Genomic DNA, 20,095 nt, shown 5'->3' with positions numbered 1-20,095 from the left:
TTACTAAGTGTTCAATAATATTTATGTTGGATAGTTAATAAATTAGCAATAAATTTTTTATAAACTGCAGCTTTTGAATGTTAAAGATAAGTTTAATGGATGCTCATACAAAAACCTGATTAATCGAATAAACCTGAGTTCATCGATAAAAAACTAAAATCAAATATTCAAACTCATTTTTATTCAAATTTATTTGGAATCGACAATATACTTTTATTAATTGAAAATTGACATCATAAACTACATGCATATAATTGAAATTAATTAAAAAAATAATGCATACATTTCAGCGTTTTTAATTACAAACAAGAACACATATTTTGTAACACAATTTTAAGCACAATAGAAGGAACTTATAATTTTTAGGTATAAAATAATTAATTTACCATTTAAAATTATATACATACATTAGATGTCTCAATATAAATATTGCACTTTCTCGCAGTATTTTACATATTAAATTCATATGAACAAATAGAAAAGAATTGAATCGATCAATGGGCTCGTAATTTTCAAATATAAAAATGAACAAATAAATTTCAAGTGCAAATAAGAGCTTAAGAAGTAAATTATTATACTACTATAGTTTACATGCGCTCATATCGACAGATCGAATAGAGGGGTGGGCGGTGTCGAGGGGGTGTGGGTGGCACGTCAAAAGAATGTATTGTACGTCGAAGTGCCCCCGTCGGGGTACCTATTCTGAACATCACCGCGGTAGTACGTGTACACAGTGTCACCGGGGGCCGCGACCGCGCGTGTGAATTGGTCAGAGGTGGCCGGGTCGGGAGCCAATGACAGCGCGCCGAATGTTCGCGTCACCGTAGCAACGGAACTATGTTGGCGGGGAGCGCACCGTACGCACGCCGCACACCGATCCCCGGTCGGGTCTACTAACCTAACCCGGTGGCCCGCGGGTCAGTTCACTCCGGTCTGGGATCGCGGCCGCCAGGTCTCCGAAAGGTCAAAACTCGAAACGATCGTCGTCACCGCCGACGTTTAACCGAACGATAAAAGTTTGCGTATTAATGTGTAAATACAATAATTTAATATAATTAATAATTTTTGATTTATTACAAGTGAAATATTAAATTAAAAACATTTTGTTTGCGTATGCCGTGAAAATTACTAGTAAAAAATATACGGTCTTCTCGTGCGTTTTTGTCGTAAAAAACCAAATCACATCGTCGTCGGGACAGCCCGGCAGTTTCAGCGGAAGCTCAGGTCCATACCGGCAGGCAACATTATTATTCCGCATAACGGCCTCGCGGTGTGTCGCGCGGCGGTAGGCGGACTATGCACTGTGTCCGGCGGTGGACCCGGCATGACCGGTGGCGGACCGATTGGCGGTTCGGCCGCACCACCGTCGCTACAACTACCACACGGTGTTCCACCGGATCCCCTTGGTGGTGGACACCACCACGACCTCGGCGGATTCACCCGTAGTATGGCCCTAGTGACACCCGCGTGGCGAGACCCGCCAATGGGTGGCGGTGGACACCACTTAGAAGAACCGCAGCAGAGTACCACACCGGGTACGACCAGCTCGCAATCGGGTGGAACGATGGTCGCACTCGGTGGACAGTGCGACAAAAACGGACAAAATATCGAATGTGTCGTTTGCGGTGATAAAAGTAGCGGAAAACACTACGGACAATTTACTTGTGAAGGTCAGTTTTAAAAAAATTGTGTATACTTTCTAATTCAAAATTAACTGGCCAACTCTTAAAAAAATCAATCTGATAAAATTTTCAATCAAATTTTGATAAAATAAAAAAATAAATAAAGTGTAAAAATCGCAAGAAAAATAAACATTTAATTTAGAAAATTACGATAAAAAAAAATTAATATAAAATTGTGGGAAGAAAAACTGTATAACATTTAATTTTCCGTTGAGCTTGTCAGCTGGAACGGTTATATCGCAAAAAACTAACTCAAATAAATTACTTTTTCCTAAACCCAAAAAAAAAACTAATTATAACAAAAAAAAAAAGAATTTTAAAAAATAAAATTTGTTTCCCCATTTCCAAACGCATGCGGAATCTAATGCCAAACAAACACGCGAACTGCCGAACAAGAAACCGGATTCCTTTGGGTCAACTGGTCGCCGGGTCATAACCCGCGTGTTTACTGAACGGTTCAACGATGATATATAACACCCGTCACCCTCGTAATGTAAACAAGCAGATGATAATAATGTTATCTTATTGGAAATAAGTGTATTACGAGTGTAATAATATTAAATTAGCATTTTGTTATAACCGGAAGCGAGGAAATTAAAATCTCATCCAAAGCCTCGTTTTATGTCCTAAATCCTATATGTCTTTAAAACATCATTTATCAATCGTTTAAAAATATGATATCATTTTTGTACTTCATGAAAGTCTAAAAATTACTAAATACAATAATTAAATATGACTTGTAAAAATAATTATTTTAAAAATACAAATGTAATTCGTTTCAAAGTCATTTACAAAAAAACAATTGCCCTTTTTTCATTTGATTTCGAACGATTTAACTTAAAAATGAATTTTGACAAAGTTGAAAAAATTAGCATACTTAAAATTAATATATTCACACCTCATCGTCTTTAAAAAATAAAAGAAAAGTGTACAAATTAGTGTATTAAAATGTTTTAATTAATTAGGTATAACACTGCTCACGTTCCAAACAGTAGTTTTCTTCGTTGAATTATATTACTTTTCTCTTTCTAGATTTATGCATTAAAAAAAATTGTTTAATATTTACCAGTTTTTAAGGAAACAATTAGTTAATAACATAAAAAAAATAACTTAAGCTATTAAAAAGTGATATTTTATTTTATAGATCTCCAATCACTCTAACTACAATTCAATCATAATTATTTGTGAATTTACATAAAACAAAATACATTTTCTTAGCTTAGTGTTATGAATTAATTATACACCCAATAATTTGTCAACTTTCAGACAATAAATTATACTTTAACGTTACCCATAATTTGAATGAACTCGCACGTGCTGCATATACACATATATTAGGTAATTGGAGTAATCAAGTAGGCACAACTAATTTTACAATACTGAACCGGTTATTCGGTGAGGTTATTGAATAATTTTCTTATTTATATCACTTAAATTTCGATTAAAAAAAAAAGGTGTCTAATAATATTGCCAACACTTATACTCGCGCAAAATAACAAAAAAATAATCACACCAAATAAACTACCCTTAGGGTATTATTCTACTTGTTGCTCTCTTTAACCCCTCGACAATGATTTGTTGACTTTCAATATAAATATTATGTAAATTCATAAAAACTATCTTTTCATAAATGAGAATCCAAAATGAGTGTACTTAACAAAATAATAATAATTTTTATCAAAGTCGTATACAACAGTGTTGTAAGTATAACAAATAATATAGCTCAATAAAAATATATTAACATTTAGACAGCTATATGTTGACTTCAATACGCCTTTTTTTTTACTCATGGATAAAAATTAACTTCTATTATTGATTCCATTTTGATAATTAAAATAAAGCAAATATACATAAATTTTTATATTTTTGTTAATTTTAAATCAACTATAATGTGTTGAATTTTCATGATAATCACTAACGTTAATCAAAAAATAAGATTTTTTTAAGAGAGATTATTAATTGCTTAGTATTATTGAAAAAATTTGAGTGAATATAACATTTTTATCAATTTGAATTTACAAGCTCAAAATATCATTTAATACCAATATTATTTAAAGATCTTTACGTTGTAATATTTCTTAACGGTTAATGTTATTTGACATCTGTCTATTATTTGACTAATAAGTGTCAAAATAAAAAAATACTGAAAACTTCATAAAAATAAACACTTGTCAACAGCTATCACTCTGTAAAATGAATATTCGACTTCTAAGGATTTTATTTTTATTTTTTCGTTCTCGGCGGGAATAGAAAAAAAAGCCTTTTTCACCCTCTAAAACCAAGCCGTAAGGTTTTACACCCATTTAAAAATACTGCGTTTTTTAATGACTGGACGAAAGGACAGTGATAATAACGATAATAAACCGCATTTTTTAAAAACACCGACGGTAACGAATACAACGTCCGGACGGTGTGCGTCCCTTCATTATCAAAGTACTATTCTCTTTTCTCCTACCCCATTGTCTGGATTTTCATTTTTTGTTAACATGATCTTTTTTCCGCCTCTTTATATTTTTACACCCTGTTGACTTACCCAGCACGAGTACGCTTAAACACAACGTTTTGTTTGTACATTTTAATTGTATGATGTTTTCCGTTTNCGGTGCACGATCCGAGTACGCTTAAACACAACGTTTTGTTTGTACATTTTAATTGTATGATGTTTTCCGTTTCGGTCTTAATTAGTCCCACCCGGTCTGCGAGCCAGTCCAGTGTAACATTAAACGCCGGGGAATTAGCCAAGGTGACGGAAGGGAAGTGTTTGAAGCACTACAGAAATACGACTATGATAAAAAAAAAATAGTAATAAAAAACAAGGACTCACACCCTGGAGTAGATTAAAAGTTGGTCCGCATTAATTCGAGCGTATATTATATTGTTTGCGCAAGGACACTTTAATTATAACATCAGATTAGGTGTCGTATCATAAATGTCTACTCCTCGCATGAAAGTGTTTGTGGTAAGTGACTATAATAGAAAATTGCAAACAATATCCATTAATAAAAATGTTGAACTCCCGTACACGACAAATGGTTTCATCTTGTACATTCTGCGTTGAGATTTTTTACGTCTCTAATAAAGAGAGTAATAATACCAAAAAAGAGATAAATTAATTTTTCTTAATAATATGTTCAACACGCCAATATCAAGCAGATATTTTATTAACGAGCTCGTTTACCTTCGAGTATTCGGCTAAACATATGTTGTCAAGTGACTCGTTTTATGATATCTACAAAGCGCATCAATTAAATTAAATAATAAAATGAAAGCCAACTGAAACTTTTCAACATATCGATTCGTACATGATAAATACATCCACTGGTTATCATAGTGTTTCTATTTTGGTGTTGTCTTAACATTTCTGAACGGTACATTAAATTATTACAGCGTAATTTCCCTTCGTTGGACCCGCGAGCCATACCTTAAACGCTACAAATATAGTAACTCATTTCTGAATGGATGATGCTTTACAAGATCACTCCATAGATAAATCCATTCCGTGTAATACGCTACGTTTTTATACAAATAATAGTAAACTATAATTTGTTTGTTTAGCCGGTTGCATGTAGTCGAGAGGGAGATCGTTAATGATACACACTGGGAGAACGCAACGCATTAACAAACGTAAATTTACAGCAAAATTAACGACGGCCCAGCCCATGCGATGTTTGGTCACTTCACGGTCTCTAAATTCGGCACGTTCGTGATAAATTAAATACAATTATTAGCCAAAAAAATATGTGTTGGTAAAAAAATAAAGTGAGCAGCAGTTTATAATATTATACGTTCGAAGTATTTTGTTACTCACAACACAACCGAAATTATTAGTCTAAATTGATAATAATACAAAAAGGTATCACATTGACAAATGAGAAAACAAACAATGGGAGTTCTCATAAAGAACAACCGACTCGTTGACAGGTAAAAATGTAATCAATTAACAATTGAACTTTTTATTGTTTCTGTGCATTAGCCGCGTTAATCGGTTTGAATGGCACTGAATTCTCACGTGTATATTGTTGCGAGTCGTGGGGCACACTGTTTTGTCAAAACGTCGATGAAATTCAAATGTTTTTTAGTACACTTAGGTGTGACCCACAGACGAATTTTGTCAGACATGACGTACGGCAACACTATTAAATTTCATGGAAGACTTGTCCGACAAAAAGCATTGCACCTCGTGTGATGTTATTAGAATATTATGCTCGGCGGACAAATAAAATAAGCGCAGTCACGACGGTCAGACACCCTTTCGTTTGTGTGTACCCAAGTGCGTTTCGAACCCGTAATTTATCTCCCTCTCGCTCTCCTTTCATTATATTTTTTATACGCGCAGGACGACTTCGATAAAGAAAAATAAATAGTACTGGCCGCAGAGGAATGCGAGATGCGTACGGCGTATGTGCACCGAGAGAACCTTATTGTTGTCGGCGGCGACCGCCCTCGCTCTCTCTCCTCTCTCTGGGCCGCCGCCGAGGCGTTTGTGAGAGGAACGCTCGCGCGCCCGAGTCTTTCGTCGCCGTTCTTCTTATTATTATTATCATCATTACTACTACTATTATTATTATTATTGTTATCACTATTACTATTGTTGTTGGCCGGTCGCAACACACACGGCATAGTGTACACGCGAGTTCGCGTAAATCGGCGTACGTGTGTGTGTAGCGCGAGCCCCAAACCTGTTAGGCGGCCAACGATGCCGTGGGAACCGGTCTCGCCGCGTGTACATCACTATTGTACTTCACCGCCGCTGTGTCTTCTTCTACTACTTCTTTTTCTTCTTCCTATTAGTCATACGAGTACGGTATGCGTTGATACGGCCAACAGTGTGTGTATCAAAATAATAATAAAGCGAAATGAAAATATCGTAGAAGGATAATGATAATGTTGGTCGTCTCGCGCGGTTCATCAACACACAATGGACATGTTTTCTTCTCCTATCTGTCATTATTATTATTATTCGCTGGAGGTGTTTTTTTTTTTTTCATCCAAATTATTTTCCCATACAGCATCATGTACATTATGATCATAACGCACGTTCGCGTGCCTCCCACAAGAGAAAACTTTTTGCAAATTACATTCTCGTTTATGGGCTAAGCGAAATTACACTCGTTTCACAAAATAACACGCTAAAAAATGAAAATTAAACGCAACCTACTCATCTTTTAACGCGACTACCAGTTTTTTAAACGCGCCTGTAATAAACGTAAGCGGCAACATTTCTAATAAAAGTATTATACTGTAATAAAAAGTGAAATTATCGTGTAACGTACACGACGACAATATCACATAGACATATGTGGAATGTATTTTTTTCTATAAAAATTGTTCGTAGTCCCCACGATGAACATTGTTACCATTTAATTCAACAGAAATCACAGGGACATCAGATGAAGAATATTAATTGTTTAATTCAATACAATATTAAGAGAAACTCTTCATAGATTTTCATTGAGATAGTTTTCCGCGAGATTTGTAAATAAGTGTATTGTATTACACAGAAGTTGACAGGTTAATGGTAAAAATGTAACGCGATACCTACTTGTTGAAATTGAGCACAAATATATTTGCATAATAATTATAATAAATGTAATTTATAACTTTGCGGCGCCAGCAGGGGGCGTCAAGTAAACTGCGTTATTATTCGCTTTATAACTTTGCTAATGACATTAAAACGTGTGTTAAAGTGTTCGTTTGTGTTTTCAACAGGTTGCAAGAGCTTTTTTAAAAGGAGCGTCCGCCGGAACCTAACGTACTCTTGTCGGGGTAGCCGGAACTGTCCTATCGATCAACATCACCGGAACCAATGTCAGTACTGTCGGCTAAAAAAGTGTCTGAAAATGGGCATGCGCAGAGAAGGTAAGAAGGAAATATCATGTTCACCCGCTATAATAACATTATTATCATAAATTTCCCATATACGCGCCCACTATACGTATAGGCAATGTAATAAATAATTATTACGCTGTGTGTAATAATGAGAAGATGAAAACCTGAATAGCAATTATAATATTCCCCGTGCGGAGATCCGACGGTCGATAAAGACACGCTCACATGCTTACATTGCACCGTGTCAAATGGTTATTGCGGGTCTCCCATTCTCCTAAGCATCCACGACACATCTCAATGATTAACAATAATGTGAGAACTTCGCCTCGTACCTGTCGATATATCGTGCGCATTGCAATCGCGTGGAACTTCCAAAAGAGTATTGGGAAAGAAAGATTTCCGGGGTGGGGAAGGCGGTTCCTCAAGGTCGCGGTTGCGCGCTCAAAGGAAGCGACGGGTCGACATTCTCGAGATTTCAACGAGTCATCACACATCAAAAATTTGTTTTTATACAAAATATTTGTACACCGTACAACTACACGTGTACACAGTGTTCACTGATAGGTCTCGTCCGCCTACGCGTTGTGAAAAAACCCATCGACTTGCACGATTTCACGCAGACTTAATGTCTGATATACATTACTTGGTGCAGGTATGTTTTTTCATGTGCCTAATATGAACCGGCCACGGTCTGCTGGGGCTGGTCGGGCGCGCGAGGGCAATATCCGTGAAATTGTTAGTCGGTTCCAAACAAGGAGAGTGCACAGCGCTAACGAGGGAGGAACGAGTGGCCTATACATGTCGAGGCTAAACACCCGTGATCCGTCCGGTGATAATGAACCAACGAGTTTTTCTTTTTTTAATCGAAGTTATGACTATATGATTGCAGGATATTTTGATGACTCGTTGAAAACGCCGAATTTTAGTAGTTTAACAATAGGTCGGTGTAAATAAATAACGGCAAATCCGATTACAAATATCTTAGGCGACGTTTATTAGCATTATTTAGACAAAGTACCGCTCAAAACGCGATCGTACTTGTTCCTCTTCACATTATCCGCGTAACGGGTAATTTTACTTGTCTAATTAAAAATCTAAACGTCAAACGGTTCGCACAAAACGTAGCAGTCTATCCGCATACTATTGAATCTTCGGTAACCCATCTCTAAGTCATCGTACAGCACACGAAATCGTGTAGGTGTATAAATACTCGGTAGACCGGACCGATTGGTGGTATTTGATTTTGGAAGTCTTACAGGTCCCAATTAGAAAACAAAGCGCACGCTCGTGATCCAAGAGGCCGCTCGTCGCTTCCCGTTTACACGTCTTCGATATATTAGTGGCTTTTATGACCTCGTCTACAAGTTGCATACAATGAGTTTTTTAACGACTTGCACATTTTTTTTTTCTCCTCTCGACCGCCAATTACCATGATTATTACAAAGACTACGCCGAATTGCAAGCATCGTTACGCGCTAGAATAACCTAACCATTAATCTGACCAGAAGACTTTACGGTACCAGTACAGCTCTCTGACGTCCGTAAAGTAACCAACATTTAAGTTTTACACTGTCGTTTGTTAAACACGACTTATTGTGCTAACGTATTCTCGAATGTGATACGACACACTGACGCAAAGAGAAAACTGTGTTTTCGGCGGACATTTTGTCAGTAATTACGTACGGAAACATTCGACTGAACATTGTTGTATATAATTTTTTTTTTGCCGACAACGATAATTCTATTCTGCATTGTGGACCACGTTGATGCAGCGATTCTCCTTTCGCCGCCGCTTTCCAAGCACGATCCTCTCTTTCGACGACCAATAGCGCCATATTATATTATAAACCGTACTGCAATATGAATATTACAATAACCGTTGTGTAAACATTACACGTGTCCGTGCACTGTAGAATAAAAGGAAAGATACTTTCGCTCTACCTGTGAGTAGTTATATTGCGGTTAATTGCTCGAGTCACGCTGTAGACCATATTATAACACACTACAAGTGTTTTTTACGGCATAGATGAAATGACTCGGAGGACATACAGCCGTCGTGCAGTTTACACGCAACGCTTGTGGCCATGTAAAGCGACCAGCTCTTACTCGATTTCGCATCGCGGGGTGCCGCGGCGGTCGTCGTTGTTGGCGCAAGAGAGTTGTAAGGTTCGCAAAGTATCTCAAAACCAATTAATTTGTTTTTGGAAAACGCAAAAGAGCACACCAAGTAAAACGATAACGTCTCGTGGCTTGACGAGTCTTGAAACTCTCTAAACGCCTTCCATGTATTGTACCAAAAGCGACAGCGAAGCAATTTCAAAATACGCTTATTAACTGAAAGTGTGTAATCCCAAAAGAATAACGATAATGGAAGAACAAGTAATAATAGAGCAAGTCGAAAAATACGGTGCATGTAATAGAGGAGGTATGAAAAGTTTTTTTTACACGCCCTCTCAATGAAGAAACAATAAAAATAAAATAATTCTATTCTTGTTGGCACAATCAGTATGGATAGCCGGCACTACTTCTAAATCAACACTGCTTTTCTGGTGCGCGTTAAAATGTTTCGGATCCGAATGTTCTTGATGCCAACGTTTTAAGTGTTGTATTATTATCATAAACGTTCCGACTGAGAAACTTAAGTGAAGTAGGAGAAATTCTGCGCTTACATTACAAGTAGTTTTGTTCTCGTAAAACGAGTACTTATCTGTAGTGTAGACCGTAAACGTTTCTACGGGTTTCTCGAGTAGACAATATTATTATTATTTATACTTTTTGCGCTCAACTGCAGCCAAAGTCGTGACAAACGAGAAACGCTATTGCATAATCATCTTTCGCATATTTTGTCGGATGAGAATAATATCGTTTATCGTGTACCGCTACCGCCGCTTGCCGTTCTTATACGCATACGTTTAATATATACGTTACACACACGATACAGTACATATAATGTATTGCACGTGCTTTTATGAGCCACCGACTACAGGTACTTAGACAATAATATGGACCTCATACAGCGATAATGTAATGTTACTATTGTAATAATCCTGCATTGTTATGCAACGTTATCGTGTATTAATATATAATATTGTTATTAGTATTTTTTTTTTGTGGGCGGACGATTTTTCAAAACTAGTTACACTAACCTAATGATATTTGCACCGAACTGGTTTAATAATCGAGTTTAAAAGAGTAAACGCCGGTCCAATAATAGTCTGCAGTCTGTAAATCAGTACAGATTATTTAGCCTTGGATTTATTTTTCCTGAAATGAATGTTAATAATTTTTCCATAAACGTAGAAAATATTTTATAGAAAAAACTTAAAAACCAAAGTGATGTTTGTCGATCTCGAAAATGTTGAATGTTTTTTAAATGGTTTTCAACTATAACTATTAACAGCGAGTAACATTAATTTTTATGGCGATTCAGAGAAATTTTAAATGAATGAAATGAAACTGCCATACTTGGCCAAGACACGTCGAATCCTTGAGAGTGACCTTAGCCATACTAAAACATAGGTGTTATGTTCTACACGCGTTCGTCAAAATCTAAGTACACAGCGGAGGTTTTGCGAAATGTCATCGTCGTTATCCGCACGATCAACAGTAGTGTAGTCATTGAATATAATTTGTTTACTTGCAATTCCATCTAAGGATGTACACTAAAACAAACGTAGAGCTGTTGGTGTGCGTCGTCACTTTTATAGACTGTTTTATAAGTTTTTTTTTAAGTATCATAATTTTATCAAAAGTTTTCTCTAAAAACAGGTGAAAGGAGATTCTGAATAGATTTTATGGTTATTATTTTCAATTAACGAGTTTCGAATTAAAAAACGTCTTGAATTATAATTTTTTTTCCAGTTTTCTCTGGAACGGAGTAATGTTTGGAGGAAGTGCCAATACTATTATTACAATACCCATTAGGTTCCTACGATTAGACTTAGTGACATTCCACTGGGCACAATCGAAAGCGCACGCAGTAGGTCGGCGCGGTAAGGTATCCTGCGGTAATATATCACAGGACACGGTACGGCGGCGGTCGCAGGCCGAGGTGAGCTTGTTTACGACGAAGGTGAAGGCCATCACTACTACAATACTACTACTATATTGTGGGCTACACACGAGTCGTATTGTTATATCGGCGTCGCCGTCGAAGAACACAATGCACCGTACTATTGTTGCGTGCGTGGTCAGTCAATGTGCCACACATATATTATTGTTCGTTGTGCAAAAGTCTTATCGGGCGGAGTCACGCGAAACGTATGCACAGATTGTCCGCAGTTCATATGTATCATATTTTAAAGGTGACAATCGGATGGGGGTGGAGTCCTGGCCATTGTTGTGCGAACCGAAGCAATTGGCCGTTTCGAATTAGTCACACGCCGAAATTACTACGCACTTTTACATCGGATGAACGATCCGGTCAACTGTTGCCGTGTGGTGATCATTGCCATTGTCAATCACACGAGACGGTAGTAATGTGACGTTCACGGTGTAAAATGAATTCTCCATGCGAAAAACAACGTGTGACGGACGATGGCAAATGGGAAATTGTCGCTTTTCACTGAGCGTATGTGACGCGATATGTTGTACTCCAATAATGTATCACTAAACAGATCTATTTCAGCCCACCCGTGTAGTATGCGACGAAACATTATGGAATCGATTTGTACACGGTTTATTAGATGTCCATTTCTACAGCGACACGTCAACGCTCTACCCTCTGGCCGCCTTCACGAATATTGCCACAGCGGGCCAACACCTACAGATCGTTAAGTGGTGTACAACTACGTGGAACAAATCTCATGTGGCAGACCAATTAATTTTCTGTAGATTTTCTCTCCTACAGGAATTCTACACACCTAACGCATCACATTTCATTAGTGTTAGTAACAAAGAAAATGAAATGCTGAAAAACACTATTTAGATGCCAAAAAACATTATATTATCTCTTATTAAGTAAATAATTATTTTTACACACATACACTCTGTACTCCATAATTTCTAAATATTGGACCATATGAGTTTTTATAGTTATTCATATTAACATTTTTAATATAAAAAATTATATTATGTATAAAATATACGAATCATCTCCTCCGTGTATCACATTAATACGCAAGATATTTTTATACTGTTACTACACAATATATTTTACGGTCAAATATTCTCCGTATTCGATTTTTATTACTGTGTTTGAAGACTAAAAAGACACTCTCGCGACGACGTGGCAGCGGTCAGCAAAGAAGTAATAACTTCGTGTGCAAACGGGAGGTTTTCATTAGCGCCATAAATCGCTTGTGGATGTGACGGAGAGAATCGACTAACAAATCTTGTAGGCAGTAAATACAAGGGCATTAAAAACGCTATGCAACTAGACTATTGTCTGAGAATAGTGCGGCGAATTATAATAATAATATCTGCCAACGATCTCGTTAAAAACATAACTGGAGTGTAATGAACGGAACGGACCTTTTTTGGATCACATTTGTCTTTGCACGAAAGATCACCAACAACTCCCTTTAAACATTCGCTATAGCGTAATTCTGGCCAACTTTATAAGCACTTGCTTGTACCAACAGAAATGATTAGCATAATTAAATCCCATCCGCTACAGTTAGTGTTGAAAATATATTTCTATCTCATTTAACTACTTATTAGCAACAGTCTTTTTTTTTTTCAAACACCTTCTCCTTTCCAGTATACTTTGATCTTTTACAGTTTTTATTCACCTAATTGGTATGACTATTTATAGGGTCTTATTTATTTCGTCTCTTCTAATAGTCAAAAAAAATCATCTGATTGTAAATAAAAACATTACAATGCTCAGGAAAAATACAAGAATATGTTGTCGACATTATTACATTCTAAGAGTTATTTTACACGAAGAATATTTAAGAGCCTGACGCTTAAAGTAATGTTCATTTTTTGTGCAAATGAGTTTAATGAAGTAATTTAGGTCGGCTTTTATAATAAGATTTCATTTAAATTGTTTAAACTTAATATAGATTACCTTTCATACATAATAGTCCGTTCTATGAAATAGAATAGTTAATATTTTATATTTTAAATTATCCACAAAACTGGGGGACAACATCCCCACGGAATACTAGAAAAAATATAAAAACTCGAGAGATAATACAAAGACAGTAAAAATATTCCACAAACAAGGAACGCTTGGGGCTATTAGTTTTTCAATAGAAACGGTCAGATAAAAGAACGAAACTCCTGACAAAAAAAAAAAAAAAACGAGGGTCTCTAGGGTCGTTGACAGATGTCAAAATCATTAATTTGGGTTTTCCATAACGGATTTCGACAGAACTTAATAGAATTCGGTTGTTACCATAAGTCATATGGGAAGTCCGGAAAAACAAGTTTCAAGAAAATTAAAGAACTTTAAACCCGTTCACATATAAAGGGTCTTCATAATCATTAAACTATATATAAATTCTATCCGTGGGATCGATAACTGGATCTAAACGGGTTCCGATCAGTAACCGAAACACGTCCCGTAGGCGAATCTTCACACGGGACGACTTTAAGGGTTCGAACTCGTTCGATCGGCTACTGGTCTATTTCATGGGAATTGACCAAAACCGGACACCCGCCACAGTTGCGCCTGTATCGACAAGGGGAATAATTTCAGAATAATCAAAGAAGGGCAGCAAGTGCTTTAAATGTTCAAACTGTTTTCAACAAATTTATTGGTATTTGGTAATTACACTACACAATAATAACAATAACAATAATTATTGTTATTAATAATAGGCTTATAAATAAAAAGCATTCCTTAAAAATGTTTGGTACAAAAGTTACTAATTTATTTGAACATAATAATATTTTCCATACTAATTTACATTATATTTTTGTGATTTCAGCCGTACAAAGAGGTCGAGTTCCGGCCAATCAACCACCCAGTTTGACGGGTTTACCCGGTCAATTATGCCTTACCAACGGTGATGCTGCTGCAGCCGCGGCCGTTGCAGTAGGCGCAGTGGGCCTGAACGGACACTCTTATCTCTCGTCATATATTTCATTGCTTTTGCGGGCCGAACCTTATCCAACATCCAGGTACGGTCAATGTATGCAATCCAACAACATCATGGGCATTGACAACATATGTGAACTGGCTGCCAGGTTACTGTTTAGCGCCGTTGAATGGGCTAGAAATATACCGTTCTTCCCTGACCTCCAGGTGAGCAGCACATACTTTTGTAGTTATTTTAACACATTCTCACATTACACGCCCACCTCGAATACGCGACAGTTTTTTCTAAATTATGATAATCTATAGAACTCTACAAGCTAAATTTTGTTCATCAATTAAAAACACATTATAACAGCAAAAAAAAAACTCCTAATTTTCACGTTGAGAACACAACAGACATTGGTTCAGGCCACAGGAGTCGACGTTGAACGGCTCAAATTACCTTTGATTACGATCCACCAACTTACAAAAGCACTTCTTAAATACGACTTAATGATAGAATTCTATTATTGCAATATTATATATTGTCTCAACGTTCATATATAGCTAATGATATATTATTATCAACAGTTGTGTACACCTCCCACTTAATGGCTATAATTAATTTCTAATTTTTATTTTTTTGTGGTAGGTAACTGATCAAGTAGCCTTACTGAGGCTTGTTTGGAGCGAACTGTTCGTATTAAACGCATCACAATGTTCGATGCCACTTCATGTAGCTCCTTTGTTGGCAGCTGCCGGACTACATGCCTCTCCTATGGCTGCAGATCGAGTGGTCGCCTTTATGGACCATATACGTATATTCCAAGAACAAGTAGAAAAACTCAAAGCCCTGCACGTGGATGCTGCTGAATATAGTTGTTTGAAAGCCATCGTCTTGTTCACTACCGGTAAGTTTATTTCGAACGATTATTTCATAAATAGCACAAAAGTCTCTGTTGATACTCAAAGATAACACTTTGAAAGGGGAAGATTCGTTTGTGGGTAACTCTCTGATAGTTGTTTTTACAATCCAATTGTATTCATAGAAAGTCACCGGAGTAGAAGAAGAGCTCGCAAAAATAAAATATTATTACTAAAATCGCTGCGTTGATATGAGCCGCAGGCTTGCAAATCGTGGCTGGCCCGTCTTTGCTTTCACTTCGGCGGCAGCGGCTGATGCATCACCCCGGCGGAAACGGGTTTTCTCCGTATGCCTTACTGCAACGGTCGTGAGATCGTCCGTCGGGAATCTCTTCGTGTACTGATGCCGCTCACGTCCAAATACAGTCTCTAATCGTGATTTTAGTGCATTTTTGATATACACACGCTTAAATGTACATTTAATTGCAAAAAAAAAAAATATGACAATAATAAAAACACCAAATTAACCTTCACTATAGAAGAGTTAATAACTTACTATTAAGGGACTACATAATACACCTCACGCTGTACAAGGAGAAAACTATTATTACGTTCAAACATCTTTTAAATGCGTCTTGAATACAAGAAAGTAATAACACACATACTAGTCAGCGTAGGTATTCGGCAGACTTGTATTAGGACCACATGCACGAGCTCGAACAAGGAAATTAACTTGTGAGTTCCGCCTTTTTTTGATGATACGACGTAAGCCCAGTCTCCCGCGACAACGTGTCGGTATATTCATGCGAAATTACAGAAATCGGTCACGATCAAATCAGTACTTACTAAAAACATACAATTTATTTCCGTAAAACGGGCAAAAAGCAAAAACCGCATATAGCCAAACAATTTTCACGCCCGCACATTTGCCAGTCGCGTTCATACAAATAGAAACATACACGCGCGTCGTTTTGCCTTGTTGTCCTACTTTTAACTCTCTAGCGAACGGCGCATCCCGGATCCAACAAATGCATGCAGATCATTATCGGCCGTTCCACATCTTCAAATGTTCCCACGGATAGTCAATGTTTAAGGGACGGTGTACATTCTATGACAGCATTGGTAGAGAAGCGCAGCAGTCTGTAATCATAGCTATAAGTTTATCAATTATATAAAAATTAAACAAACTGGCCAAAATTTTACAAAAAAACAGCCCGTTTACAAATATTGTGCATATCTTCGTAGATTCCGCACACGATATCCAAATCTAACTTAATTGTGTACAATTGACGATAATTTACTTATCAGCAATCAATGGCATGCTGCGATCAACGTTAAAGCTCCGCAATGGATCGCCACCAAAGCGTTTTGGTATCGCGTTGATCTATAGGTACCTTACTGATTGAGAGACGCGCTCCTCTTTTCAATTATGCCATTGTGTACGCTCGATGCAGAATGCATAATGCGCACAAACCAGTTGTATGGACTAATAAATAACTGCGGTAGAGCTGCTGCTGGTGCAGAGGGCATGGCCCCAGACAATACCATTCTTCGTCTAAGGCATGGTCATTAAAACTGTGAGTATTCCTATACGTGAGCGCGTGTCGTCTTTTGTTCCCACCTGATGAGTGACCCAACTAATGAGATCCGTGGGCCGTGATAACGGTGCGGACGGTATTTTATTTAATGTCTTTTTTTATTAAGTTAACATAAACGACATATTTTCCGAGCAATTGCAAATCTATGGAAATCATTTAGCTATACGCTTGTGCGAGGCGAATGTATGGTTCAATATGTAACCAACGGTAATCGCCAATTCCCATTGGCACGGTGCCTGTGCAGGCTCTCTGGTAGACAAGGTAATTTTGACGAGACCCCCCGCCGGCTCTTTGTACTCGTACTGAAATTTTATTCCGTAACGTTGGTAGTATTTTTCGGGTATGCAATTAATCGTAACGAGTTACATATAAAAAGTGATTAAAAGCGCGCGGAAGACCATTTGGATTCGTAGAATGGCCCGAAGACAAGTACGCGTCGGCGGCGGCGGTGGTAGTTCAGTGTGAACACAAGTCTTACACGAACACCTATAATATTATGTTTATTATGTACACTTCGATCGTGCGGCAGTCAACGATTTCTAGTTTTCGATGCTTCGGGTTAAACGATATGTACTCAGCAACAGCAACGATAAATCCTGGTGACCCAGTGGCCCACCTGGCCATTGGGGGTCATTGAAAGCGTGGGCGTTTACCAGCTCCTGCGCATTAAATTATACACAGACGCCGTCGCGTGTGCTTGTACTTTTTACTAAGTACATGAGTACAATAAAGTATAACAACACTCAGGCGAAATAGATTGCTCGGAGAAATAATTTTAATGCGTACGCAACAGAAAACCTGAAAAAAAAAGACACCAGGCAAAGATTAAGCCCAACTGCGTTTCAGAAAACAACTCGTTCATTCCAAACGTTAATGTGCACGATGGTCTCGCACTTCCTGAAGATCACACAACGTTATAATTCAAATGTCGATAAACCGAATTCTTCTCTTCGCGATTACTTTCGTTTTCAAATGATCGTCGAAAAATGAAAAATTGCATTTGCGGCGTTAATTCTCATATAAAAATAAAACAAATTTATTATTTACCGGCGAAGGTCGACGACAGTGTAAATTACTAGGGAACGCAGCGTTCTTAACGAGTGACCCACATGAGTGTGCGTAAAATAATTAAATAGAACTCGAAGCGTGTAACAATAACGAGCGCATAAAAGTATTTTTTTCAATTAAAATAAATATTTCGTGAAAACGGTATAGTCGCCAATCTAATTTAAACGCTAGTGTATTAATAAGTAATTCGCTAACAAATTGAAAACATGAATTGCTAAATCCATATAGCATTACACGTAGTCTAATTTTTATTTGTTTGACAAGCAATCATAATTCAAGTCTAATAGCTCGAAAGAAGCTTAACGGTCACGAAAACCTGTTTTTTATTATTTATTACGATTATCTATAAAAATGATTTAATATTGCCTAGTCAAAAATTGAAGGATTTTTAGATGTATTTAAAAATAGAAACAACAAAATTATTCGACTGGAAAGAACGTTACTGTCGTTTCATTGCCAATCTACAAAACACCGTTACAACTTGTGCGTCACTGTTGGTGGGCATAAATGCACGTCAAAATTCGACATCTCGACTGAAACACATGTGGCAATAGTTGCAAATACGATGATTGAAAACGATGAAGCTGATAAAATAATTGACTCAACTGACCTACACGCAACTAGGCCAATATTGAATCCATTCGTTTTTCGTTTAACTACCTTCGATAATTCTACGCTCCAGTTTGTCAGAAGTTCTGCAATAATATTTTTAAAAAATATCAGCTACAGCCAAACCGACTTGGAAAAATTATACCAATAAGACAGTAGAAGACCGCGTAACTCGTTTTTCTCGTTCAATAGACACGATGATAATATTATTATTGAAATGTTAATGGAAAAACGCGCGATTTCACGCACCGGATATTCCCGTCCGCGGTTTCACACGCCCACGACACGTTGTCGCTATTGGACGGGCCGCGGAAAGTACAATACGCACACATATCTATACGTATCAATAACAAAAACGGGGTAACAACAATGCAGTGGTAACTTGACCATTATGTCTACTGAAGCTTCGGGCGCGTATATTGTGTAAAAAAAGGTCACGTGTGTGTGTGTCGAAAGGAACGTCAAAACGTATCTGTATTTTGTATAGACATAGAAAAACGTGTGATAAAAAGACGCGATGGTCGGAAAAACAAATTGGGTTCTCACGGCTGGACAAATCGTCTGGACGTGTCACGGAGACGTGGCCCGACGCGAATCGCGTTCTTCGGACACGCCGCATCCGACACGGTCGGTTTCTCCGGGTAACCAGCCACCTACGCACAAGGCTCCTTTAGTCGCTACTCCTTAGCCGTAACACTACTACGGCAGCTGATGACTAAATTGGTGTCGCTGTGTTTACACACGCGTGCGTCCCAGGCATACGATTAGGTACCGTTTCGAGCCGACCTAATCGACGGACCGATTAATAATGTTACCCGCCGTTTGTTTAACGCACAGTATTTTATTAGTACCGATACCGCCCGACTGCGAGGAAGTCAATCGCGGTCTCAAACACTTCGGCGGGATGCATGGAGAGCAATTTCTGCGGCGCGGTCGTGCATTGAACTGTAACGTTAATCTAGTGTTGACATAAAACGATAGGAATTAATTAAAAGTCCATCTGATAGACGTCACGCCGTTGACAACCGCAATAGACTTTTCTGTAGCGCCGAAATGGAAAGAAACCGTCACGTCACAATTATTGAAACGTACTGTGTACATATGAGAGTGATTAGTGTTGCATACGATTTCGCCTCCGCATCCGCCCCGAAATTGAATGATACGCGAATGTTGTCGTAACCAAATGAGATCTAATACGCTGCAACGATGAAAATCATGTTAACACAAGACATGTTGGAGGATCTACGAGAGGAGTTGTTCGCATTTTAATGACGGACTCGGTGGAGAAAACGTGTCGAAACGTTCAGGTTTATTGTGGCAGATACTAAAATAATAGTGATGATAATAACATTATAATATTTATTCGGTCGATATCGTGCGCTGTCCGTTTCTTTTTCAATCTGTTGTTCGACTCGATTGCATTTACCACGTTTTCTCGGACAGATAAACATATTATAACAAAAAAAAAAAAAAAAAAG

General features: G+C 37.6%; 1 protein-coding gene and 1 long non-coding RNA gene across 5 annotated transcripts in view; one reads left to right on the top strand and one right to left on the bottom strand.

Moving 5' to 3' along the window:
- Positions 1–20,095, top strand: part of LOC126894041 (steroid receptor seven-up, isoforms B/C) — a 31,146-nt gene that overhangs the window by 991 nt on the left and 10,060 nt on the right. For 3 of the 4 annotated variants that reach the window (XM_050664684.1, XM_050664683.1, XM_050664682.1), the window contains exons 2-4: positions 7,392–7,541; positions 14,390–14,706; positions 15,131–15,389. In XM_050664684.1, coding sequence (XP_050520641.1) covers positions 7,523–7,541; positions 14,390–14,706; positions 15,131–15,389 — 595 coding nt within the window. In that variant the 5' untranslated portion in view covers positions 7,392–7,522. Of the gene's footprint in view, positions 1–695; positions 1,671–7,391; positions 7,542–14,389; positions 14,707–15,130; positions 15,390–20,095 lie in introns of those variants that run through there. The other variant, XM_050664681.1, reaches the window with a different exon arrangement.
- LOC126894051 (uncharacterized) overlaps positions 1–20,095 on the bottom strand; it is a 42,354-nt gene that overhangs the window by 14,294 nt on the left and 7,965 nt on the right. The window lies entirely within an intron of this gene.

Source organism: Daktulosphaira vitifoliae, unplaced genomic scaffold, assembly GCF_025091365.1.
Source record: "Daktulosphaira vitifoliae isolate Bord-2020 unplaced genomic scaffold, ASM2509136v1 Scaffold_1, whole genome shotgun sequence".
Classification (NCBI taxonomy): domain Eukaryota; kingdom Metazoa; phylum Arthropoda; class Insecta; order Hemiptera; family Phylloxeridae; genus Daktulosphaira; species Daktulosphaira vitifoliae.
The sequence above is the reverse complement of the archived record's forward strand: the minus strand, read 5'-3'. Positions and strand labels throughout refer to the sequence as shown.